This window comes from Pseudophryne corroboree, chromosome 1 (assembly GCF_028390025.1).
Source record: "Pseudophryne corroboree isolate aPseCor3 chromosome 1, aPseCor3.hap2, whole genome shotgun sequence".
NCBI lineage: Eukaryota > Metazoa > Chordata > Amphibia > Anura > Myobatrachidae > Pseudophryne > Pseudophryne corroboree.
The window spans coordinates 907,044,130-907,071,912 of NC_086444.1; the positions used below are offsets into that span (position 1 = coordinate 907,044,130).

Consider the following 27,783-nt stretch of genomic DNA (forward strand, 5'->3'; position numbering starts at 1 on the left):
GAACCGTCCTGTTCAAGTACAGTCGGACAACGCCACCACAGTGGCTTTCATAAATCATCAAGGCGGCACTCAAAGCCGTTTGGCAATGAAGGAAGTCTCACGGATTCTACGTTGGGCGAAACACCATCTACCGGCCATATCGGCAATATTAATTCCGGGAGTCCTGAATTGGGAAGCGGACTTTCTCAGTCGTCAGGACGTGCATGCCGGCGAGTGGGGCCTCCATCCAGAAGTGTTTCAACTCCTCGTGGAAAAGTGGGGTCTTTCAGACGTGGATCTGATGGCGTCTCGACACAATCACAAGGTTCCGGTCTTCGGAGCAAGGACAAGGGATCCTCAAGCAGCATTCGTGGATGTGCTGGCGGTGCCGTGGAGGTTTCGGCTGCCGTATGTGTTCCCTCCGGTGTCACTCCTGCCCAGGGTAATTTGGAAGTTCAAGCAAGAAAAAGGAAATCTGCTTCTCATAGCTCCGGCGTGGCCCAGACGGCACTGGTTCTCAGACCTTCAGGGTCTATCGTCAGAGCGTCCAATTATACTTTCTCAACGCCCAGACCTCCTCGTTCAGGGCCCCTGTGTCTACCAGGACCTAGCCCGGCTGTCTTTGACGGCGTGGCTCTTGAAGTTTCCGTCTTGAGGGCTAAGGGTTTTTCTGAAGAGGTCATTAAAACTATGTTGCGGGCCCGGAAACCGGCTTCTGCTCGGATTTACCATAGGGTCTGGCATTCCTACTTTGGTGCGCATCTAACAATTATGACGCTTCCAAGTTTAGTACAGCGAAGCTTTTGGCTTTTCTGCAGCAAGGCCTAGAGTTGGGCCTGCGTCTGGCCTCCCTAAAGGTTCATATTTCTGCCTTGTCGGTGTGGTTTCAGAGAAAAATTGCGACTTTGCCTGATGTTCATACTTTCACTCAGGGTGTGTTGCATATCCAACCTCCCTATGTCCTGCCTGTGGCTCCTTGGGACTTGTCGGTGGTTTTGGAGGCATTGCAGGAGCCTCCGTTTGAACCCCTTGGTTCAGCTGACCTTAAGTTGCTTTCCCTTAAGGTGGTGTTCTTGCTGGGTATTGCCTCTGCTAGAAGAGTGTCGGATCTGCGTGCCTTGTCTTGTAGTTCCCCATATCTGATTTTTCACCGTGATCGGGCGGTTCTCAGGACTCGTCCCGGATATTTACCTAAGGTGGTTTCTTCGTTCCACCTTAATCAGGAGATTGTGGTTCCAGCCTTTGTCTCTCCTGATTTGTCTCCCAAAGAGCGGTCTTTGGATGTAGTACGGGCTCTCCGTATCTATGTGAAGAGAACTGCTTCTATCCGAAAATCTGATTCTCTTTTTGTTTTGTTTGGATTTCACAAACGTGGCTGGCCTGCTCACAAGCAGACCCTGGCCAGATGGAATAGAATGGTGATTGCACATGCTTATGTGAAGGCTGGTCTCTCTGCTCCTGTTCACATTAAGGCCCATTCTACTCGGTCTGTTGGACCTTCTTGGGAGGCCCAACGTGGTGCGACCCTTGAACAATTGTACAAGACGGCTACGTGGTCTTCCAGGAACACATTCATAAGGTTCTATGCCTTCGATACTGCCGCTTCCCAGGATGCTTCCTTTGGACGCCGGGTTCTTGTGCCCGCTACAGTGCGTCCCCTCCCATAAGGAACTGCTTTAGGACATCCCCATTGTCCAATCCTTGTGGAGCCCAGTGTACCCCGCAGCAGAAAACGAGTTTTATGGTAAGAACTTACCTTTGTTAAAACTCTTTCTGCGAGGTACACTGGGCTCCACAAGGTGCCCACCCTGATGCACTTAGCTTCTTTGGGTTGGTATGGCATTAGCCGCTGACACTTCTCTTGTCGTGAGAGTGTGGTGTATGTGGCTACTAACTGTTGTCGTCTCTTTTCCTGCTACTGCATTGGGCTGGTTAACTAAAAACTGAGCTCCTGTGCTGGGAGGCGGGGTGATATAGGAGGCGGTGCTGTGCATTCTGGGAACAGTCAAAGCTTTGAGCCTGTTGGTGCCTCGGATCAAGATCCTACTCTACACCCCATTGTCCAATCCTTGTGGAGCCCAGTGTACCTCGCAGAAAGAGTTTTAACAAAGGTAAGTTCTTACCATAAAACTCGTTTTTAATAAAATGTGAGGTTGATCTTAAATCTGGCTTGCTGTTTTCAAAAGATAGAAAAAAATGGGACCGCACTATTCCAGTAAGAGTACCTAATGTTGACATTGCGCAAAATGTCAACACTTTACAAGTATAAATGTCGACAAGGTGATTGCATGCTCCCTGATGAAAAGGTGTGCTGCTTCCTCGTGTCAAGAGCAAGTCCTAGAAGATAACAGAAACTCCCCTCCGCAGTATTGGGAGGCTGCTCTGTTAGATACAATTTAAACTCACTTATCTAGTCCTATTGCATTGCAGAAAAGCAAATCCAACAAACAAACCAGGGTTCTCCAAGTTAAAGAAATAATGATAATAATAATATATTTTTAAAAGTGTTAATTATGTAAAAATTGTAAAGATAGTTAATTTAAATAAATGAGCTTATACTAATGGTTTGATTGTAACAAAATAATAGTATTTCTTATTTGTTCCTTATTAATTTTGCAGACAAAAACGTTTACTATTTCACTAGGTTAAAATAAATATATTATTAAAGTCTGAACATCTAGACAGTACATAAATATGATATTTCCTTGGTCTGTGCGCTACAAGTTGTGTTACATATAGTGTGCGAGTGCCGTGTGACTCCGTAGCGCTGAGCATCTTTTTTGCGTTTTTTTCAGCAAAGATGACGCAAAGCAATGTAATTGGACGCACAAGCAGCTTTCACTGATTAAAATGATATGCGCATGCTTATATTCTATGCGACTACAACAGTATTTGCATACCAAATGCTATGCTACAGCGTTTGGAAAACATTGTAACATGGTATTTTGGATGCAGATAGAGCCTCAATTACACACAGAATGTAGGCATATCCTTTTAATCAGAAGAAGCTGGTTGTTCATCCTATTACATTACTTTGCATCTAAAACGCATTTTCACGGGAAAAATGCAAAAAACCGCTCCGCGCTACCGAGTTTCGCCACGGCATGGCGTGACTTCAAGGGCTATTTAGCGTGACAACAGCAAGGATGTAAGAGGACACATCTGTAATAATCGATGATCACGTGCTGACATACTACCTTGAAAAAAGGGACTTTGGGGCGTTGGTGTCTGCCTACCAGTGCTCTGGACTTCCAAGGACGTTTTTGGACTCCGTTTATACCACAGGGAAAATCTCGCCTTCCGGAGCCTTATGCAGGGTATCTTTCCCGGGTATACCTTGCATATAACACCTGCGGCTCCGGCCACCATCTTGGTAGGATTCTCTGTGTTATCTACTTCCATTTTATATGTGTTTTGATTTTAAGTGTTTGTTTAAATTAAAACAGAGATTGTTTTTACATAACACTAGACACATGCTTTATTTCCTACCAATCATGGCTCAATCATAATGTTTTATGTGGGTGTTATCTGACAAGCGCCAATCAGGAGTAGTCCTCTTTTTGTATTGCATATATTACTAGTACAGTATACAGATATATAACTAAAACTTAAATCTCTCAGCGTTGCAATGAATGGGAAATTAATCATTGTTGATTTTTCACCTAGTGCGTTGTTTTTTAATTGTTGCTGAAAGCTTATTCTTTTGTTTTATTATTATTTTTGTAAGGGTCAAGTGAGCACTCTACATACATTGTACAAACTCTGGATTTTCACCTTGGTCACAACACAATGGTCACCAAGCCATGTGGAGCTCTAGAAAGTCCTATGGCAACTATCACCAAAATCACGCGAAGGCGTCATGAAAATCCGCCACATGGTGTAGCCAGTGTGAAGGAATGGTTCAATTATGTCACTGCTATGAGAAATGAAGGTCGGTCCCTGTTGAGGTTGTTTTCTGTGTGTTGTATATGGTGTGCGTATGTCCTTTTTATTATGCGTACAAAAGCTACACTGCTACTGATCAATGAGTAAATGTTACAGAGAATTATTGAGAGTGAGTAAATGTTACAGAGATAGTTATGCTGAGATAAAATGGAATAAATAGATGCTTTGGGGTATATTCAGTTAGCGTCGGATCCATTCCGACATGCATTTGTCGGAATGGATCCGACAACCCCTATTCAATCTCATCTCAATTCGACTTTTTCAAGTCGAATTGAGATGAGGGGGGCGGAGCCGAGGGGAGACCAGCGGGGACAGCCGCCGGCAGACGGAGGAGATCAGCGCTACAGTAGCGCTGCAGGAGGATGTCACACAGCCGCCCGACCTCACGTCAGTGTCCACCCGGCACCAGCAAGCGTGACCTCGCTTGCTGGAGCCGGGTGGACGCTGCTGTGAGCGGCGCGGCTGTGTGTCATCCTGCTGCATCGCTGTGCTGTAGCGTTGATCTCCCCTATATGCCCGCGGCTGTTTCCCTGCGGCTCCCCCCCCCCCCCCCCCTCCCCTCTCCTCCTCTGGGTCCCACATCTGAGTCCGACATTTTTTTATGTTGGACTGAGATGGTCGAAAAGGGGGCCAAAACCGACACAAGCACGTGTATCGGCAGCTATTCCGCCGATCCACGTGCTTTTCGACAAGCCGAATTTATCGACTTGTCGAAAACTTTTGGGTTATATTGAATGGGTCGAATCACGATTTGACCTTAAAAAGTCGAAAACTGCCATCTTTTCGACAGCCGGCAGCTTTCGACTTCAATTGAATATACCCCTTTGCTTCTTCTCAGTACTGTATATATCAAACAGTGCCTTTTGACCACAAAGGGTAAAGTTACAAAGATGGGAGTTCTATTTAACATGGGATGTTGCCCATAGCAACCAATCAGATTCTATTTTTCATTTTTCTAGCACCTTCTACAAGGTAATACCTGGAATCTGGTAGGTTACTATGGGCAACATCCCATCTTAAATAGAACTCCTATCTTAGTAAATTTACCCCAATGTCTTCACAGACAATTGTATTTTGTTATTGCATGTTCTAACAGAGGACCATTATATAATCAACCTTTTGCGCTTTCTAATATAAGACCATTATACACATTATACAATCAATCTGCTGTGATTTTTAATAGAGGTCCATTATATAAGCAACCTGTTGCACTTTCTAATAAAAGACCATTACATAATCAACCTGTTACACTTTCTAATAGGCCATCATATAGTCAGCCATTTGTACTTTCTAATAGTATATCCTTACAAAATGAACCTGTATATTTTGTCTATTTGTTTTGATCAAGCGTACTAATAGTTTTGAATAGAAGGTAATAATGTACGGGGTGGCTTAAATGAAGACCGATGAAAGCAACTGTATGTTCTGTTTATTTGTAGAGCTGAACTTGCTTCGAAATGTTGATGCAAATAACCCAGAAAGCAGCACAGCAGTAAAAAATGCAAGTGTATTGAGTGGTTTTCGCGGAGCATCCAGTTACAATCATGAAACAGAAACCATCTTTGCTTTGCCCAGAATGCAACTTGATTTTAAATCTATACATGTACAAGAGCCACAAGAACCCGCACTGCAAGGTACAGTACAAATTTCTGCCAGCAATACAGGTGACTAATTTCCTTTCCAAGTTTGAATTATTTCCTGTACTGCCTTATTTGTCGGAAATTACTAATTTACTAATTAGTAATTACTACTTTATTAAATTACTAATTTATTAAATATTTAGTTTGCGGTGACTGATTTTTGTCTTTGAAATGTACAAACCACTGTTGAATATATTAGTTCTGATATTATTAGTATCTTGACTGATGTTGATGGGCTGTGCAGTAATTTTGAACACACTGACAGCACAAAACCTAGATTTCGAAGCAAAATAAAGTAGCGGGTTATAGTCATTTATCAGTTATTCAAGAACATACGTACATTGATCATTTTGTGTCCTACAGATGTTGACAGCAAACCAAAGGTGGAGTGCAGCGTGGTGACTGAGTTTACAGATCACATCTGTGTCACAATGGATGCCGAGCTCATTATATTTTTGCATGATTTGGTGTCTGCCTATCTGAAGGAGAAAGAGAAAGGTAAAGAAATACACAAAGTGGTTTGTCTTCTTTTTTATACTATGTAATAATTCAACTACTGCATCAGATTAACAAATAACCTGTTTCAATGGCATCTGCTTTGTACATAAATATGTAAATTGATAATGTCAATATTATCTTAAACCATAAAGCTATACCTTTAAACACACTTTTACCATGGAGCCGCTGCGGCCGCTAGACTTAATATGCACTCTACGTACTTTGTACGCTATTTGCGTACAGAGTCCCGTACCGTGTATAGACTTAGCGTACAAACGCCGCGCTGGGGGTACAAAGTACACACAGCGCGCACACACTCTTGATATACTTTAAACCTTATTAGTAATGCAACGCAATGATATTATTACACTCTAAACCTTATGCAGCGCTGACGGTACAAAGTACCTTCAGAGCGTACACACCTTATCAATACACTTTAAACCTTATACAGTTAGGTAATGTAATACGCTTTAAACCCTAGCAGGGAAAAGAGGACACAACACCGATTTGTAGTTAAACACTGGGCTCCGACACCTCAGCGTATATATCTGGAAGGGGATAACAATACAATTTATACACTACAATACAACAGAGTAAATGGCTACAGTCAATGTACATACGTGAGAATATTCGCATGCGCTTCCTGGTCCAGTCCTCCGCTAATCAGGTAGATAGCGTTAAGAGTCTTCTGACCGGCCAGGCAGCAACAGGCTTTTTATACACTACTTCCAAAAGCAATACGATGGATACTGTAATCCCTTTGTCCATTGGACACAGAGATGCATCTTTACATTACAGGAGAGGTCATAGGTTGATTTGAAAAGGTGGGCGATGTCTTTCTCAACTGCTCTTGTGGGTGGTCTCTGGATTCCCGCCGCATACATAATATATAGTAAATACAGTTTATATCTATATTCTACTTCTGCACATAACTATACGCAGGAACATGCGATCTTCCTCTAACCAACACCGGAATGTTACCCTTAAAATACCCTACAGCTGGATACTAGACATCACCTTATAACCTTAGTCTGTCCCTTCCTATCATGCAAAGGCGAATACCTTAGTCCTGGAATCATTTAAACTGTTGATACTTGCTGATGTGGTGCAGGGGGGCTATGTGTACAATGTGCACTATTTGGAAAAAATATGTAATGTTTTGATAACCCTCTATGCGCTCACAAACTCTGCCGTAAATACCCATACCACGCGCAGGACCGCGGGAGCGACCAAACGCAAATTGCGGATATGTGCACGCACGGCGGGCATGTGTGTGTTGTTAGTACGTAATGTGTGTGCTGGAATATTTTTCGACTTTGACAGTCCACCCTTTGGCAGTCAACAATAACTGGCACTATCTAAACACTAAACAGAAAAATATACAATACAATATCTACAGATGGTTGGATGGTAGGAGGAGAGGTGTAGGCGGGAAATGTATGACCTAGTGGGATAGTAAAAGCATGTATGTATGAATCCATGTCAGGGGCATGTATAATCGAGACGTATATGTTCTATATAAGCTTAGAGATATTGCGAAGTATACATTAAATCCTTCTTATCCCGTATTAAGGGTCTGTAAGTGGGCCAACAAACACTACCGAGCTCTTTTCGGCTTCTTGTTCCAACAAATGGGGTGCACATTTAGTTGATGATACATGGAGGGGGAACATATGTGACTGCTAATATATGTGGATATCACCTGTCGACTATGTGTGTCACTAACTGAAGGTTGTAGAGATGAAGATAAGACACATATCTAAAATACATTCACATAACATTTTCGTAATCATTCTTGGGTATAGTCGATGTCTTTTCCGGATCGGTGTATATGGGCAAAGGGGGAGACAAAGGAAAAACGGGTGAAAGAAACAGGCCATGGAATTCATTTGCAATCCTTATCATAACATTGTCTCTATGGATGGGTCGTAAATTAAATCTGCTGCTGTAACAATGCCCCCGCTCCTTAAACTCATCAATTTTGTGCCGTGCTTGCGCCGCATCAGAATTCTTCGAACGCACCTAAATATCAAACCAAAAAATTATGACGACTCCCAGGATACAAAGGAGAAACTTCCCTACACTCATAATAACATTTTGAGCCCACTCTCCTAAACCTGAGAACCAATTTCGTGGGTTCAACCATGAGACCCAGCTGGTCAGTTCATTACTCACAGCAGTCAGGGTAAGGTTGTGTCTCCTTCGGAACTCCCACTTCAACTGCAAGATATCGTCCATCTTTTGATTGATGATCTCGGTTGGGTCGTCAGTGCTGTTTGTAATATACGAGCAGCACTTCACACCATATTGAGTTGCCAAAGTGACACAGTACCCACCCGTCACGGCTGTGATATAATTGAGGACCATCCTGTGCTGGATCAGTTCCGTTTTGTAAGCTTGCAACTCCCTACCCGTATACCTGAAGGTGTTGTCATACATCTCAGTGATATTATCTATCAAGTTCGCTAGCGCATGGATATACCTATAATTTATAATTCCTCTGGCAGTACGGGTGATGTCTAATGCGAGAAGGAATTGAATCCCGGTGGATTCGTGGATCAAATCAGAGGCTACGTGCTCTGTCCGATCTATGAGGTGTCTCTTAACGATGTGTTCATAGTGATTATGAGTATAAGGAGCCTGAGCACTGCGGTGAACATCTTTCATCTTATCATGGGTTATGGTCATGACCTCTGGCAACACTCTTCCAACATAACACAATCCCTCTGAGTTTGGGGCAAGCCACTTATACGCCTTCCTCCCACATATGAAATAGGCATCATCAGGGAGAACATATAGGACAAAATATGACATTACCATATTACAAACTTTCCAAATCAAAAACCCAATCCCTAGTTCTCTCATCTGTTCAGTACAAGTATCAGGCTGTATGATATGAGCACAGTACCCTGGTGATACTTCTCCAACCCACATGGTCTTGCTTCCTCGAGTATACCTATACCGAAAATACCTTCCACTGTTGGCTATTTGGCGTACAAGTTCAGAGTCTATGGGTATCCTATCAGCTCTATGCGAAAAGGCCATTGTCTGGTTATTCCACGTCACTTCCCAATTTCCTGGTTTTCGGAAATTGGAAATGTTGAAGCATAATAAGGATCTATCTACATGATACTGGTGGAGCTTCAAACTAGGGGGCCTAGAAATATAAAATTTCTTGTCCACCGGTCTCCCACCCCGTAATTCGAGTACCTCATCTATTGCTAAAGGGTACGGTACTAATCCTGTCTTGCTCTGACCTTGAGGTACTTGTGAGCACACCCAGCATTCTGTTTTGTTTAAAACCTTACCCACTAGTGAGTGGTAATCACTCAATGGATGACGGTCCATGTTGATATTAAGGCTGGACTGACATCTCTGGATGCACCCATCCTCAACTATGTTCTCACAATTCTTACAAATGCAATTTCTCTGACGTCCTAGTGGATGCTGGGAACTCCGTAAGGACCATGGGGAATAGACGGGCTCCGCAGGAGACTGGGCACTCTAAGAAAGAATTAGGACTACTGGTGTGCACTGGCTCCTCCCTCTATGCCCCTCCTCCAGACCTCAGTTAGAATCTGTGCCCGGCTCGAGCTGGTTGCACACTAGGGGCTCTCCTGAGCTTCTAGTAAAGAAAGTATTTATTAGGTTTATTTTCAGTGAGATCTGCTGGCAACAGACTCACTGCTACGAGGGACTTAGGGGAGAGAAGTGAACCTACCTGCTTGCAGCTAGCTTGGGCATCTAGGCTACTGGACACCATTAGCTCCAGAGGGATCGAACACAGGCCCAGCCTCGGTCGTCCGGTCCCGGAGCCGCGCCGCCGTCCCCCTTGCAGAGCCAGAAGCAAGAAAAACGTCCTGGAAATCGGCGGCTGAAGACTCCGGTCTTCATTAAGGTAGCGCACAGCACTGCAGCTGTGCGCCATTGCTCCCTATGCACACCACATACTCCGGTCACTGATGGGTGCAGGGCGCTGGGGGGGGGGGGCGCCCTGGGCTGCAATTAGAGTACCTTAAAATGGCAAAACAACACATAATATAGTCTAATAAACTATATATGTGTAAAAATCCCCTGCCATAATATTAATAAAAGAGCGGGAGAAGCCCGCCGAAAAAGGGGCGGGGCTATCTCCCTCAGCACACTGGCGCCATTTCCTCTTCACAGCTCCGCTGGAAGACAGCTCCCCAGGCTCTCCCCTGCAGTTTCCAGGCTCAATAGGGTAAAAAAGAGAGGGGGGGCACTAAATTTAGGCGCAAAACTGTATATTATAGCTGCTATAGGGAAAATCACTTTGTGTAGTGTAAATCCCTGTTTATATAGCGCTGTGGTGTGTGCTGGCATACACTCTCTCTCTGTCTCCCCAAAGGACTTTGTGGGGTCCTGTCCTCAGTCAGAGCATTCCCTGTGTGTGTGCGGTGTGTCGGTACGGCTGTGTCGACATGTTTGATGAGGAGGCTTATGTGGAGGCGGAGCAGGTGCCGATAAATGTGATGTCACCCCTTGCGGGGTCGACACCAGAGTGGATGGATATGTGGAAGGTATTAACCGACAGTGTCAACTCCTTACATAAAAGGTTCGATGACATAACAGCTGTGGGACAGCCGGCTTCTCAGCCAGTGCCTGCCCAGGCGTCTCAAAGGCCATCAGGGGCTCAAAAACGCCCGCTACCTCAGATGGCAGACACAGATGTCGACACGGAGTCTGACTCCAGTGTCGACGACGACGAGACTAATGTACATTCCACTAGGGCCGTCCGTTGCATGATTACGGCAATGAAAAATGTGTTGCACATTTCTGACATTAACCCAGGTACCACTAAAAAGGGTATTATGTTTGGGGAGAAAAAGCAACCGGTGGTTTTTCCCCCTTCAGATGAGTTAAATGAAGTGTGTGAAGAAGCGTGGGCTTCCCCTGATAAAAAAACTAGTGATTTCTAAAAAGTTACTAATGGCGTACCCTTTCCCGCCAGAGGACAGGGTACGTTGGGAGACATCCCCGAGGGTGGAAAAAGCGCTCACACGCTTGTCAAAAAAGGTGGCACTACCGTCTCAGGATACGGCCGCCTTAAAGGAGCCTGCGGATAGAAAGCAGGAGGCTATCCTGAAGTCTGTATATACACACTCAGGTACTATACTGAGACCTGCTATTGCTTCTGCATGGATGTGCAGTGCTGCAGCAGCGTGGTCTGATTCCCTGTCTGATAACATTGATTCCCTTGACAGGGACACTATATTGCTAACCATAGAGCATATTAAAGACGTAGTCTTATACATGAGAGATGCACAGAGGGATATTTGCCGGCTGGCATCTAGAATAAATGCAATGTCCATTTCTGCCAGGAGAGTATTATGGATTCGGCAGTGGACAGGTGATGCGGATTCTTAAAGGCACATGGAGGTTTTGCCTTACAAGGGTGAGAAATTGTTTGGGGATGGTCTCTCCGACCTCGTTTCCACAGCGACAGCTGGGAAGTCGACATTTTTACCTCACGTTCCCTCACAGCCAAAGAAAGCACCGTATTATCAGGTACAGTCCTTTCGGCCCCAGAAAGGCAAAGCGGGTTAAAGGCGCGTCCTTTCTGCCCAGAGGCAGGGGTAGAGGGAAAAAGCTGCACCATACAGCCAGTTCCCAAGAACTAAAATGCTCCCCTGCTTCCACTAAATCCACCGCATGACGCTGGGGCTCCACTGGTGGAGCCAGGTGCGGTGGGGGCCCGTCTCCGGAACTTCAGCGACCGGTGGGTTCGCTCACAGGTGGATCCCTGGGTTCTACAAGTGGTATCTCAGGGATACAAGCTGGAATTCGAGACGTCTCCCCCTCGCCGTTACCTCAAATCAACCTTGCCAGCTTCTCCCCCGGACAGGGAGGTAGTGCTGGCGGCAATTCACAAGCTGTACCTCCAGCAGGTGATAATAAAAGTTCCCCTCCTTCAACAGGGACGGGGTTACTATTCCACAATGTTTGTGGTACCGAAACCAGACGGTTCGGTGAGACCCATTCTAAATTTGAAATCCTTGAACACTTATATAAGAAGGTTCAAGTTCAAAATGGAATCGCTCAGGGCGGTTATTGCAAGCCTGGAAGAAGGGGATTACATGGTATCACTGGACATCAAGGATGCTTACCTGCATGTCCCCATTTACCCACCTCACCAGGTGTCCCTCCGTTTTGTGGTACAAGACTGCCATTACCAATTCCAGACGTTGCCGTTTGGTCTGTCCACGGCACCGAGGGTATTTACCAAGGTAATGGCCGAAATGATGATACTCCTTCGAAAGAAGGGAGTTATAATTATCCCATACTTGGACGATCTCCTTATAAAGGCGAGGTCCAGGGAGCAGTTGTTGGTCGGAGTAGCACTATCTCAGGAAGTGCTACAACAGCACGGCTGGATTCTGAATATTCCAAAGTCGCATCTGGTTCCTACGACGCGTCTGCTGTTTCTGGGTATGATTCTGGACACAGAATAGAAGAAGGTGTTTCTCCTGGAGGAGAAGGCCAAGGAGTTGTCATCTCTGGTCAGAGACCTCCTGAAACCGAAACAGGTGTCGGTGCATCACTGCACGCGAGTCCTGGGAAAGATGGTAGCTTCTTACGAAGCAATTCCATTCGGCAGGTTCCATGCAAGGATCTTTCAGTGGGATCTGTTAGACAAGTGGTCCGGATCGCATCTTCAGATGCATCGGCTGATCACCCTGTCCCAGAGGGCCAGGGTGTCTCTGCTGTGGTGGCTGCAGAGTGCTCATCTTCTAGAGGGCCGCAGATTCGGCATACAGGACTGGGTCCTGGTGACCACGGATGCAAGCCTCCGAGGTTGGGGGGCAGTCACGCAGGGAAGAAACTTCCAAGGACAATGGTCGAGTCAGGAGGCTTCCCTACACACAAATATTCTGGAACTAAGGGCCATTTACAATGCCCTAAGTCAGGCAAAACCCCTGCTTCAAAACCAGCCGGTGCTGATTCAGTCAGACAACATCACGGCGGTCGCCCATGTAAACCGACAGGGCAGCACAAGAAGCAGGATGGCGATGGCAGAAGCCACAAGGATTCTCCGATGGGCGGAAAATCACGTGATAGCACTGTCAGCAGTGTTCATTCCGGGAGTGGACAACTGGGAAGCAGACTTCCTCAGCAGGCACGACCTCCACCCGGGAGAGTGGGGACTTCATCCAGAAGTCTTCCAACTGATTGTAAACCGTTGGGAAAGGCCACAGGTGGACATGATGGCGTCCCGCCTAAACAAAAAGCTAAAAAGATATTGCGCCAGGTCAAGGGACCCTCAGGCGATAGCTGTGGACGCTCTAGTGACACCGTGGGTGTACCAGTCGGTTTATGTGTTCCCTCCTCTTCCTCTCATACCAAAGGTGCTGAGGATAATAAGAAAGAGAGGAGTAAGAACTATACTCATCGTTCCGGATTGGCCAAGAAGGACTTGGTACCCGGAACTACAAGAAATGATCTCAGAGGACCCTTGGCCTCTGCCTCTTAGACTGGACCTGCTGCAGCAGGGGCCCTGTCTGTTCCAAGACTTACCGCGGCTGCGTTTGACGGCATGGCGGTTGAACGCCGGATCCTGATGGAAAAGGGCATTCCGGTTGAAGTCATTCCTACGCTGATAAAAGCTATGAAAGATGTGACAGCAAAGCATTATTACCGCATATGGCGAAAATATGTTGCTTGGTGTGAGGCTATGAAGGCCCCCACGGAAGAATTTCAGCTGGGTCGATTTCTGCACTTCCTACAGTCAGGAGTGACTATGGGCCTAAAATTGGGATCCATTAAAGTCCAGATTTCAGCCCTGTCTATTTTCTTTCAAAAAGAACTGGCTTCACTGCCTGAAGTTCAGACGTTTGTTAAGAGAGTGCTGCATATTCAGCCCCCTTTTGTGCCCCCAGTGCACCTTGGGATCTCAACGTTGTGTTGGATTTCCTAAAATCACATCGGTTTGAGCCACTTCAGACCGTGGAATTAAAATATCTCACGTGGAAAGTGGTCATGCTTTTGGCCTTGGCTTCGGCTAGGCGGGTGTCAGAATTGGCGGCTTTGTCCTGTAAAAGCCCCTATCTGGTCTTCCATATGGACAGAGCAGAATTGAGGACGCGTCCCCAATTCCTCCCTAAGGTGGTATCAGCGTTTCATTTGAATCAACCTATTGTGGTGCCTGTGGCTACTCGGGACTTGGAGGCCTCCAAGTTGCTGGACGTAGTCCGGGCCCTGAAAATCTATGTTTCCAGGATGGCTAGAGTCAGAAAGACTGACTCGCTGTTTATCCTGCATGCACCCAACAAGCTGGGTGCTCCTGCTTCTAAGCAGACTATTGCTCGCTGGATCTGCTCCACGATTCAACTTGCACATTCTGGTGGGCTCTTCTTGGGCGGCTGCCCGAGGGGTCTCGGCTTTACAACTTTGCCGAGCTGCTACCTGGTCGGGATCAAACACGTTTGCAAAATTCTACAAGTTTGATACCCTGGCTGAGGAGGACCTTGAGTTTGCTCATTCGGTGCTGCAGAGTCATCCGCACTCTCCCGCCCGTTTGGGAGCTTTGGTATAATCCCCATGGTCCTTACGGAGTTCCCAGCATCCACTAGGACGTCAGAGAAAATAAGAATTTACTCACCGGTAATTCTATTTCTCGTAGTCCGTAGTGGATGCTGGGCACCCATCCCAAGTGCGGATTGTCTGCAATACTTGTATATAGTTATTGCCTAACTAAAGGGTTATTGTTATGAGCCATCTGTTAGTGAGGCTCAGTTGTTATTCATACTGTTAACTGGGTATAGTATCACGAGTTGTACGGTGTGATTGGTGTGGCTGGTATGAGTCTTACCCGGGATTCCAAATCCTTTCCTTATTGTGTCAGCTCTTCTGGGCACAGTTTCCCTAACTGAGGTCTGGAGGAGGGGCATAGAGGGAGGAGCCAGTGCATACCAGTAGTCCTAATTCTTTCTTAGAGTGCCCAGTCTCCTGCGGAGCCCGTCTATTCCCCATGGTCCTTACGGAGTTCCCAGCATCCACTACGGACTACGAGAAATATAATTACCGGTGAGTAAATTCTTATTTTTCCTCAGCCAATAACCCTTCACAGTGCCTCCGAGCTCCCTGACTACCAGATCGTTTTCTGATACTCGCCGTTGCTCGAGTGATGTGTTGCTCTTGGAATTCTACAAATCCGTCCTCGCCATCAGAACCCATTCCAGATCCTTTCTCGACCTCTCTGGTACTCTCACCGAAACAGACTGTTCTGGTCAACAACAGGGTTAACAGGAAAACCCGGAACGCAGTCTCTTGGGGTAAGTCCATCTTGTTAAGGGAAGAGAAAGGAAACAAGAAGGGGGAGGAAAAGGGAAGGAGAGAAGGAGGGTAGTGGGAGATGGAGAAAATAATTAAAAAAAAAGAAAACTGGTGCGACAACCGCCTCTGGTCTTGTTGTTCTCCGCGCTCAGGTGCCGTGACAACAGTCCTGCCTCTCAACCTTCTCGGAACAGACACTCCAGTGATACGATGTTCTCTACACTCTGCTCTTTGTTACGGGTTTTCTCTGGGTCAGCGACCTTCTTACAGTGGGACGAGTGGACCCAAGTCTCTCTTTCGGCAACCTTTAATGCTGTCGTGCTGGTTAGTAAGACTTGGTACGGTCCTTCCCACCTGTCAATGAGGCAACCTGAGCGTAGAAAATTTTGAATCATTACATAATCCCCAGGTTCAATGTCATGACAATTACTATTCGGTAGGTCAGGAATCACCAGCTTTAGATTTTTGTTTTGATTCCTCAGCTGCTGGCTCATCTTTACCAAATATTTTACAGTCACTTCGTTATTGCATTTCAAATCATCCTGGGGTCTATCATTACATGGGGCTGTTGACCAAAAAGAATCTCAAAGGGTGATAGGTTAAGGGGGGACCTGGGAGTGGTTCTGATGCTGTACAATACTACTGGCAAAGCTTCTGGCCACAACAATCCAGTTTCAGCCATCACTTTTCTCAGCTTGTTCTTAATATTGCTGTTTACTCTCTCCACCTTCGCACTCGCCTGTGGGCGGTACGGAGTGTGCAGCTTGCTATTAATTCCCATCAGTTTGCAGATAACCTGAAAGACTTCACCTGTAAAATGGGTACCCCTATCGCTTTCAATTATTCTAGGGATACCATATCTACACACAAATTCCTGCACAATTTTCTTTGCAGTGAACGTAGCAGTATTTGTGGCAGCAGGGAACGCTTCTACCCAATTGGAAAACACATCAATACAGACTAACACATATTTTAAATTCCTACAGGGTGGTAACTGTATGAAATCAATCTGTATTACCTAAAAAGGGCTGTCTGTCGGCGGGATATGGGATGGTTCTGTTGGTATTGACTTTCCAATATTCTTCCTCAAGCAAATAAGACATGTCATTGCTCTCTTACCCGCATGAGAAGAGAATCCTGGCGCACACCAGTAGGCTCTCACCAGCTTACACATACCCTCTTTACCCAGATGAGTCAGACCGTGTGCCGCCTCAGCTAAACTTGGAAGATATGCTCTCGGGGCCACTGGCTTACCCTGTCCAAAGTCCTGAGGACTCCTGGCCATATCCCTTTGACCTCCAGACCGCCTTTTCCTGTGGGGAACACAAATTTTGCATTTCACTTAATTTTTTTGTGTTGATGGTGTTGAATATCATCAGTGATGTGATATCTGTTTGTATGGGGGTGGTGGCTGCTGATTTAGCAGCTTCGTCTGCCCGGCTGTTTCCAAGTGAGATTGGGTCTTGGTTGTAAGTATGTGCTTTGCACTTGATAACAGCCACTCTGTCTGGTTCTTGTATCGCTGTTAGAAGCCTTTTTATGTGGGATGCATGCACTACAGGTGTGCCAGCTGCCGTCATGAAATTTTGGAGGCGCCATAGGGCCCCGAAATCATGCACTACTCCAAAGGCATACCTAGAATCTGTATATATATTGGCTGACTTACCCTTGGCCAATTCACACGCTCTGGTTAGGGCGACCAGCTCAGCAACTTGTGCTGAGTGCGGTGGGCCCAGGGGTTCAGCTTCTATGATCCCTCTGTCATCTACGACTGCGTATCCGGTACACAAGTCTCCCGAGTCCATTTGTCTGTGGCAACTACCGTCAGTGTAAAAGGTTAAATCTACGCCTTCCAGTGGGTTGTCACTAATGTCGGGTCTTGCAGTGAAAGTCTGGTTCAGATATTCCATACAATCATGCGTGTCAGTATCTGCACTAAATCCTCCTTCACCATCATTCTCATCCTCCACCCTTTGTGCCTGTCCAGGCACACCCGGCAGATAAGTTGCAGGATTTAGTGCGCTGCATATCTTTATGGTGATGTTTACAGGGGCCATTAGTGCTAATTCCCACCTTGTAAACCGTGCTGATGAGACATGTCTGGTTTGGGCGGAGTTTAGTAAGGCTGACACTGCATGAGCTTATGGACTGTCAGGTTGTGTCCTAACACTACGTCTTCGCTTTTACTCACTAGCAAAGCTATCGCTGCAACACTTCGCAAGCATGTGGGGAGAGACCGCACTACGGTGTCCAACTGTGCACTGTAGTAAGCTACCGGCCTGCTGGCATCACCATGTCTCTGGGTTAGGACACCTGCCGCACACCCAGCACTTTGTGTACCGTACAGTTCAAAGGGTTTCCCATAATCTGGCATGCCTAATGCAGGTGCCTGTGATAGGCACTGTTTGAGTCTCTCAAATGCCAGTTCGGACTCATCTGTGTGCGAGATCCGATCTGGTTTGTTTGAAGAGACCATTTCTTGCAAAGGCAAGGCCAGTATGGAGAACCCTGGGATCCAGTTTCAGCAGTACCCACACATTCCAAGGAAAGTGCGGATCTGTTGCTGGGTTTGTGGCAGAGTCATGTCGCGAATCGCCTGTATTTTATCAGCGGTAAGATGTCTAAGGCCTTGCGTCAAGCAATGTCCCAAATATTTTACCCTGGTTTGGCACAACTGCAACTTATCCTTTGAAACCTTGTGTCCCGTATTAGAAAGGTGAAACAGAAGCTGTTTCGTGTCTTTCAAGGACGATTCGAGTGAATCAGAACACAGCAGTAAGTCATCTACATACTGTATTAATACTGATCCGCTCTCAGGTTGAAAGGATTGTAAACAGTCATGCAAAGTCTGGGAGAAAATACTTGAGCTGTCAATGAAACCTTGGGGGAGACGAGTCCAGGTGTACTGTACTCCCCTGTATGTGAATGCAAACAGGTATTGGCTGTCAGGGTGCAGAGGGACAGAAAAGAAAGCAGAACAGAGGTCAATGACAGTGAAAAATTTTGCAGTAGGGGGAATTTGCATGAGGATGACAGCTGGATTTGGCACTACTGGGAATTGGCTTTCAACTATTTTGTTTATCCCTCTTAGATCCTGTACTAGCCTGTAACCCCTCCCCCCACTCTTTTTCACAGGGAAGATGGGACTATTGGCAGTGCTAGATGTCCTAACTAGGATGCCCTGTTGTAGCAAGCGCTCTATGACTGGGTACACTCCTAATTCCACCTCTGGCTTCAGAGGATACTGTGGGATTTTTGGAGCTATCCTACCATCTTTTATTTGCACTACTACGGGAGCTACATTCGCCATCAATCCAGTGTCTTGTCCATCTTTGGTCCACAGGGATCCCGGTATTTGTGAGATCATTTCCTCTACCTTGGATGGACACCTGTCTATACCAGCAGAGTGTGACATTAGCCTTTGTGGGGTGTCTAACATATCCTGCACTTCCTGAACGTGATTCTCGGGTATATCTAAGAAGATACCCTCAGGAGTACAATATATGACACACCCCATTTTACACAATAGATCTCTCCCCAGTAGATTAGTCGGAGCCGATGCAGCTAACAAAAAGGAATGCTTGGTCTGCAAAGGCCCTATCGTAATCTCCGCAGGTCTACTCAAAGGGTAGTGTTGTACTACTCCTGTTACTCCCATTGCCGAAATTGTTTTACCCGTGGTTTTTATACCTACCGTTGAATTTAACACTGACCTGGCTGCCCCTGTATCTACAAGAAAAGGTAGTGATCTACCAGCTACATCAACTGTGACCTCAGGTTCACTACCAAGGCTAGCAATCAACTTCACTGGCTGCAGATTACAGGTGTGGCCCAACCCCTATTGTATATTGTGACCCTCCCGCAGCGCGCTGGCAGCTACAATATGTGAGGGGGGTAGCTGAGAATTTTCAGAGGTCTGCCAGTCCCTACTAGGTGGGTACCTCCTGGGTTCCCCTGCATGTGGCTCATAACTTCTCCTATGCGATCCCTGATCCCTATCATGTGTATTATAATGTGGTTCATATCCTGGTCTAGGGGGTCGATATACCTTATGTGTGCCTTTATAACTGCAGTTCCGTGCAAAATGTCCTTCCTTCCTGCAGTTATAGCATACTACTACATGCAACTTACCATCAGGGGTCTGGGGTTTTGGCTGATGTGGTATGGATGTAAGGGCATTTATACTTACTGTCATCAGCTTATCCCCCTGTGACTCCCTGTGCTTAATGACGTTCCGATCGTGCTCGATAGCGGACTCTCTTAATACAGCCACCGAGATACCTCTCCAGTTAGGTAGAGTGGTTTGTACCCTTGTTCTTAATGTCTCTTTTAACCCGTCCATTAATACTGACACAGCTACCTCCCTGTGATGTACATTTTCCTTAATGTCCTCGACCCCAGTGTATCTAGCCATTTCCTGCAGTGCCCGGTGGAAATATTCAGATGCCGTTTCACCTTCTTTTTGTCTTATGGAAAAGATTTTATTCCATTTGACAACAGTAGGGAAATATACTCCTAATTGCAGATTGATCTGTCGTACATTCTCCTGAGTGTACTCATCAGTGAGAGGTACTTCTGCATCTAATTTACAATCCGTAATGAATTTCGCGGGGTCAATATTGGAGGGTAAACATACCCGTAGCACTGTTCGCCAATCTATGTTTGTGGGTTCGGTGGCGTTACCTAATTCTTTAATTAAACCTCTGGCATGCGACTAGATCCTTTCTGGGATCGGGAAATTCAGACATAATTGTCCTCAATTCTGTCCGGGACCAAGGACAATGCATAGCAATGTTCCTGATGGGAGTGACAGTCTTCCCATTGGGGACTGCGATCACCCTGACAGGATTTAATTCAATTACATCATTCTGAGTTGACTCCACAATCTGAGGTGCTATTGTCTCTGCATAATGTATGGTACCGTACTTACCTGTGGACACGACCTCACTTATCCCTCCGCTAGGGGGCCTTACAACTGATCTTACTGGTTGGGCCGTGCCCACCTGAGTGTTCTGTATGGTGGCTGCTAGAGAGAGTGCCGATATCGTGCTGGGCTCATCTTCTTGCTCACAGTCCTGAGGAAAGTTTAAAATGGGATACAACTTGCACGGGTTAGCATTAGTACATTTATCAACTATACTCTTATCAGATACCAATATGCCATTGTCTGTAGCCACTTTCTCCCCTACAATATACGGTGGTGGTGGTGCGGTTGCCATCATTTTCCTTCTAGGTTTGGAACCTGCTGTGTAAGCTAGTTCCCTTTGCATATCTCCCTCTTGCTGCCATAAATTTAAACAATCTGTATGTCTAATCCTTTGTTTTCTGGATTTTGTGTGACATATCGTACTCCTTACATTGTGTAGTACCTCTGGATCAAAACTACCTATCCCATGAAATGATGCTTTATCCCCCACAGTCATTCGTGTCCATTCATCACAAAAGGTCTCAGTGTGGGGACCATACTTCCCCCACATTACCAACCGAGCTGACCCCCTGGGTCTCAATTCTGCTGTCTGAACCCTGACTGAGGAATGTCCCTGTGTTGTGCACTTGGCTCCCATTGTGGACCTTTTTAACACGGGAAAATTTCCTAAAATGCTCCAAACACAGTAGTCTAACGGTGGAAGTCCTCAAAGTTCTTCCACTAACTTCTTCTGCTCCGAGTACCACGGATCCGCCCTCTTTAGCAGACACGTGTAGCCGTTGCAGGCCCTACTTCGGCCTATATCCCCTGGGCCTTTAGGAGTAACTTACCGTTCCCAGTGAATATCTACCTAAAAGACAATGTTTACACAAATCACTCTTGCATGTGTTTTACACAACGCGTATGATGACGAGATTTACGCACAAATATGCAAAACTTCGTATCACGTTGCGCCACGTATTGCTCACAAATCCGTGCGGTCCAATCGTACCGCTTATAGACACTTGCTATCTATAAGTTGTAGGATAACTGGAGTCTTCACACTGTGCTCCAAAACAGCCGGAGTGTAATACCAAGAAAACAACAACTTCACAAAGCTTTATCACACTCCGTTGCACGTGTTCACCTAGACCGTGCTCACCAAGTTCACCAAGCGGGGTTCAATACATTCACACCTTTTTCAGCCCACACTAACTCTATAGTTTTCTGATCAGAAAAATATCCTTTCCTGTTAACTGATAGCTTTCCCCAGAGGTAATACAGTAGAAAAGGTTTTATTTAAACTAAATTTTGGAAACCGAGCAATTTGTGCTATTGTAGCGTGGCTACTGTTCCGCACCTAAACTAAACATTGCTATTGTGTAATTTGTACTTAGCGGTCGTACCCTTACGCACGTTGCGTAAACACGCGACCACGCGTATGTCTTTACGTTGCGTACGCAGTCCCGTACTTTGTCCGAGACACGTGTGCAAAAACCGTACGTCCGCAATAGTACAAATCCCACACTTCTATAAATGTAAGCGATATTACCTATAATCGTTTACTTAACACAACACAGTTTCTTTCTGTATAAACCTGTTTAACTAGGCCAGACTGTATTTGTGTTTTACGTTTACTTCCTTAATATTTATTCTATATTTTAACTAAATGGCAACAAATTTCTCCGTACAGGTCTAAATGAATCTAGTAATCAGTATTTATGGCAACAATATGAGCAGGTATACAAATACAAAGTACAGGTGTATGCTTGTGTTGTGTGCGCATTTGGCGCCAAAATAGAAATTCACAGACCTTTTAAAAAAAATAAAAAATGAATAGCGCTGCGTATTTACTTTACGGGTCCCACCAGCATCCCTACAAACCATGCAGAGCAGACGTCATCTAATCAGCAATAACTTAGGGTTTCCAGTGTATTCTACGGCCAGGAAAAGGTTCACGTAGGATACCCTTCCACCCTTTGCTGATAGATAAAGTTTGCTTTAACCTGCTAGGCTGCGGGTATGAGGAAAAAACGGACGATGCCCCCAATTGATAATGTCAATATTATCTTAAACCATAAAGCTATACCTTTAAACACACTTTTACCATGGAGCCGCTGTGGCCGCTAGACTTAATATGCACTCTACGTACTTTGTACACTATTTGCGTACAGAGTCCCGTACCGTGTACGGACTTAGCGTACAAATGCCGCGCTGGGGGTACAAAGTACACACAGCGCGCACACACTCTTGATATACTTTAATATCTGGAAGGGGATAACAATACAATTTATACACTACAATATAACAGAGTAAATGGCTACAGTCAATGTACATACGTGAGAATATTCGCATGCGCTTCCTGGTCCAGTCCTCCGCTAATCAGGTAGATAGCGTTAAGAGTCTTCTGACCGGCCAGGCAGCAACAGGCTTTTTATACACTACTTCCAAAAGCAATACAATGGATACTGTAATCCCTTTGTCCATTGGACACAGAGATGCATCTTTACATTACAGGAGAGGTCGTAGGTTGATTTGAAAAGATGGGCGATGTCTTTCTCAACTGCTCTTGTGGGTGGTCTCCTCTGGATTCCCGCCGCATACATAATATATAGTTAATACAGTTTATATCTATATTCTACTTCTGCACATAACTATACGCAGGAACATGCGATCTTCCTCTAACCAACACCGGAATGTTACCCTTAAAATACCCTAAAGCTGGATACTAGACATCACCTTATAACCTTAGTCTGTCCCTTCCTATCATGCAAAGGCGAATCCCTTAGTCCTGGAATCATTTAAACTGTTGATACTTGCTGATGTGGTGCAGGGGGGCTATGTGTACAATGTGCACTATTTGGATTAAATATGTAATGTTTTGATAACCCTCTATGCGCTCACAAACTCCCCCGTAAATACCCATACCACACGCAGGACCGCGGGAGCGACCATACGCAAATTGCGGATATGTGCACGCACGGCGGAACAAGTGCACGCGCAGTGGGCATGTGTGTGTTGTTAGTACGTAATGTGTGTGCTGGAATATTTTTCGACTTTGACAAAATGTAGCAAACCAACACTTGGGCACCAATCTGTTAAAATCTAAAAATGTATGGAGAAACACCTGCATGTTTATTTTATGTGTCACTATTTCTTTAAATAAGATACTACATCCGGTTTTGTTGGGTGTGCTGCACTCATTCCCCCTTAGATAACATCATTAACGTAAGTGTACTTCCTCCTTTTTCAGTTCACAACAAGTAATGTACATATTATTTTCCCTGTTACTGCACAATGTTGTTTTTGGTGTTACTGGTACTATAAATACATTCATTAATGGCTGCTTTTAGCCATCTACATTTAATAATTGGTGTCTCACATTTGTTTATTGAATGTGTATACACAGTGGTTACCATTTATTTCTCACAGTGCCGAGACATGGTGTTCAAATCTGTTCATAAGCTTATCTATGTGTTTGTATGTTGTTCCCGTGTACATGTGGGTTCCCTCCTGATCAGGTTTTTTTCCACTTTCCAAAAACATACGGGTAGGTTAATTGGCTTCTGAAAAAATGGACCCTAGAGTGAATGTCTTTGTGTGGTAGGAAATTTAGACTGTAAGCTCCAATGGGGCAGGAACTTGTGAACAATTAGCACAATATTATCTGCGCAATGATCTGTAATGCACATTCGAGTCGCATTATTATGATCACCAGCTAATAGCTGGTGTGCAGCATGGACAGCGGCTAGACTGGCTGGGCATGACTCAATAAAGTGTTGGTAGGTTGGCACAGGTATATTTTGACAGTGAGCTGCTGCACTGTATTGGTTGGCCCTCACACACCTTAGTAGCCGACATTCACCTCTCACATCAATGGCATGTGGTGCTCCGCAGTTTCCACGTCGGTTATTCGCAATAGTACCATTTGTCTAGTCACGATACATTCTTCACCACATCGGCATGCGAACAGTTCACAAACTGCGCTGTTTCAGAAATACTGCTACCCTTGACCTGAAGGCCTGCAACTTGTATAAGTCACCCCTTTTACCCATGACAGCAACAAGTGATGTGTGCAGACGACCTATCGCACACCTTATACACCCACCAAACCAGCGCACGACACGTGACATACTTCATGGGCTACGTGCTGCCGACGTCAAATGTGGGAGGTGGCCATAATAATGTGACTCAACCATGTATAAATACTATATAAATAAAAAGTGATTCCATTGTCACATGATAATTTTTGCTTATATAACGCCCATCTAGGTGTCCTTCCACCCAGAGTTTTCACTACTCGCTCAGGGCAGAAGAGTCCTGTGATACAAATTGATGACCGCTCTTCTGAAAAAGAAAAAGAGGAGAGCACTAATTACACTTATGTGGACTGGAGGGAATTCATGTGCAATACATGGCATCTAGAGCCTACCCTCAGGTATTCCTTCACCACTTCAAATTATTCCATTGTATTAATTAGTCAAATTTGCCTTCTTTTTTTTTAAATATAAATTGCAATGAAATCCATTGGTCATCATTCTATACATTTAGAGAAATGTTAATTTTTGTGACCTTGTACGTTTTTCCACTCACTATACTATGCAGTCATAATGTGGGCATTCAGAATGTTACCATTGTCTGAATATCGACGTTCACACGGACATAATGCTAACAGCCGATGTTAGAATAGGGTCAGTTTGCAGTTAGCGTTGGGATTAGGCTACAGTTAGGGTTAGGCTGCAGTTAGCGTTGGGGTTAGATTAAGGTTAGGGTCAGGCTGCAGTTAGCGTTGTGGTTAGATTAAAGTTAGGGTTAGGCTGCAGTTAGCATTGGGGTTAGATTAAGTAAAAGTTAGGCTGCAATAAGCGTTGGGGTTAGATTAGGTTTAGTCTTACATTCAGAGAGTAAAATCGCATTGTTGGCATTTCAACATTATATCAGTGTCTATATTTCATATGAAGACATTCTTAATATCAACTTAAAATACCACAGCCCTCTACTTAGTATTTCAAAAACCTTATGAAAAAAGAAAAGGTAAGGAAATGAATGTTGAAAAATAATTTCTGTAATAAATTAATTAAACACAAGGATATACAGTAAATTAGAACAGCAGTCACTCAGTTGTGCGCCTACCTCTTGACACTCCAGGAAGTAACTTGTCTTATAACTATTTTGTGTAATAGCCAAAGTACATGATTAAACTCTTGCACTGCCCAAATATATGCTTTCATGTTCTGCTGCCTTTCCTCCTTAGGCTGATATCTTGGACAGGAAGGAAAATTGATCCAGTGGGAGTAGATTACATTCTTCAAAAATTAGGTTTCCACCACGCCAGAACCACTATTCCAAAATGGCTTCAACGTGGCGTCATGGATCCGCTTGATAAGGTCCTCTCAGTCCTCATAAAAAAGCTGGGGTCTGCTTTACAGGATGAGAAGGAAAAGAAAGGAAAGGACAAAGAGGAGCACTGAACATATTCAAGAATGTGAACAAAATGTCAATGATCAAAGCAAATAAGTTACAATTGTTTTTATTATACAGGAAGAGGTTTTAACCAATATGTGGAAGTGACAAATTTGAGCTTCTTTTTAAAAACAAAAACTGCTATGATCTCTCATCCCTGGGAGTTTTTTTTAGCTACGTTTCTTCCTGTGGTCACATCCCATGGCCTTTGTTGTGATTTGACATGCCTTTGCCACGTTTTTGTCACTACATTAACATACAGTACAGTAGTTTCCGTTACTTCTGGCTGAGGGGAGTCCTTAGCTGTTATTTGCCTCGTTCACTGCATACATCTCCGATATAACTCAGGGATGAGAGGGGTTAATTAATTCCTTTGTGAATGTAACTGTTTACCGTGGTGCATGCTGCCATTCTGAAAAGGATAAAGCATTGCATGCTTATGTATATTTTAGACTGAAAATAGGGATTCAACACTGTACAATTTCTGCAGTTTTTTGTTATTACCTTTTTATTAAGTGCAATATGTTTGGTTTTTTTCTGTTATAACTGCAGAATGTTAACTGTGAATGTTTTTTTATTTTATTTTTTCCCGTTGGCCATAACAATAAATTGTTGACAATGTGAAGCCAGTTATTATTATTTTAATAGTTATTCATGTAGTGCCAGCTTTACAAATTGGTTACAAAACAGTAATAAAATGAGACAGAGTAATAAAGAGGTAAGATGGCCCTGCTTGCAAGCTTCCAATCTATAGGATCTTTTTTTGTGTCAGTTGGTTTTAAGTTACACTGCTGGTTTTGTTACACTGTTATCCTTATGTTAGCCCAGTGGTTCTCAAACTGTGTGCTGTGGCACCCTGGGGTGCCTCAGGGCACTTGTAGGGGTGCCTCGGATTGGTGGTCCATGAACAATTCAAATTATTTATGGTGAATGTAATAGGCAAAACGAGTGCTGGTGGCTGCTAATCATAAAATATGTGCACAAACAGATGCAAATCTTTTCCGTCACCACACAACTGAACTGAAGGATGACATATAAACACAGTTTACTTCATTTAATATTTCTTACTAAATTTCTCAATAAGGAACTTATAGCCTAGGGGTGCCGTGAAAATAATTCTGATACTCTGGTGGCACCGTGATTCCAAAAAGTTTGAGAACCAATGTGTTAGCCAATAATTACCCCTTTTAGACCGCCAGCTTTGAACACAGATTATTGCACGTGAGTGTGCATAACCCGTGTTGCTGTGCGGTCTAATAGGGCCCAGTTGGAATAATCCGGGCGAGCGACCTGGTATTCCTACTCGGGTAGCAAGCAGGGTTGAACACGTGTGTGCTGCACTGTACTGTGTGAATGGGATGCCAGGTCAATGCGTCCTGTTTTTCGTTCACTCGGTGTGGACGACCGGCGCTTGGAGATCATGTGATCTCAAAGCGCCGCCCCTGCTGCGACACTGCTGACGTCACCAACACGGAAATATGCCAGGTTGAGGACAGCAGCGGCAAGGGGCCTGAGGCAGGTCGCACCCGGGAAGCACCCGTGTCAGGCTCCCGGGTGCAACCCGCCTCAGGCGGTCTAAAAGGGGTATAAGCTACATACACTCATACAGTGCAAATATTCAGCGGAAACAGCCACAGCATTGGTAGAAGGCTATTTCTACAGTCTACATGTGGGTCAAGTTATTCTAAATGCTTGTACTTTTAGATTGAACACCTCTAGAAAACCATTTGTGGGGCATAGAAGTGAACCACTTAGCGTATAGAATATTCTGCTGCAACAGTAACAGGGACCAAAATGGCCAGAAATTGTGGTGTGCACACCAGTGATGGTCTTTCATCATTTCTTCTGGTTGTTCCTTTGCCAGAAAGTGTGCAGCAACCAGAATTTTGGGAAGAAATATCACAGCTGCGTTCTTATTGATACTAATAGATGCACTCGGGAGGTGTTTGTTTTTTCTCCTTTTGATGACCAAAGAGAAGCTCAGAGAGCAGCGATCTATAGTTTATCCCATGATACCAAGATGTCATTACTCTTTCAGGACCCCATGCAGCCCCTGCC

General features: G+C 44.9%; 1 protein-coding gene across 12 annotated transcripts in view; it reads left to right on the forward strand.

Moving 5' to 3' along the window:
- The window catches only part of BLTP1 (bridge-like lipid transfer protein family member 1), a 705,550-nt gene extending 679,108 nt beyond the window's left edge, over positions 1 to 26,442 (forward strand). For all 12 annotated transcript variants that reach the window (XM_063920260.1, XM_063920265.1, XM_063920266.1 and 9 more), the window contains 5 exons: positions 3,707 to 3,910; positions 5,364 to 5,558; positions 5,928 to 6,062; positions 24,535 to 24,700; positions 25,517 to 26,442. In XM_063920260.1, coding sequence (XP_063776330.1) covers positions 3,707 to 3,910; positions 5,364 to 5,558; positions 5,928 to 6,062; positions 24,535 to 24,700; positions 25,517 to 25,733 — 917 coding nt within the window. In that variant the 3' untranslated portion in view covers positions 25,734 to 26,442. The remainder of the gene's footprint in view (positions 1 to 3,706; positions 3,911 to 5,363; positions 5,559 to 5,927; positions 6,063 to 24,534; positions 24,701 to 25,516) is intronic.
- Positions 26,443 to 27,783: the final 1,341 nt, after the last annotated feature.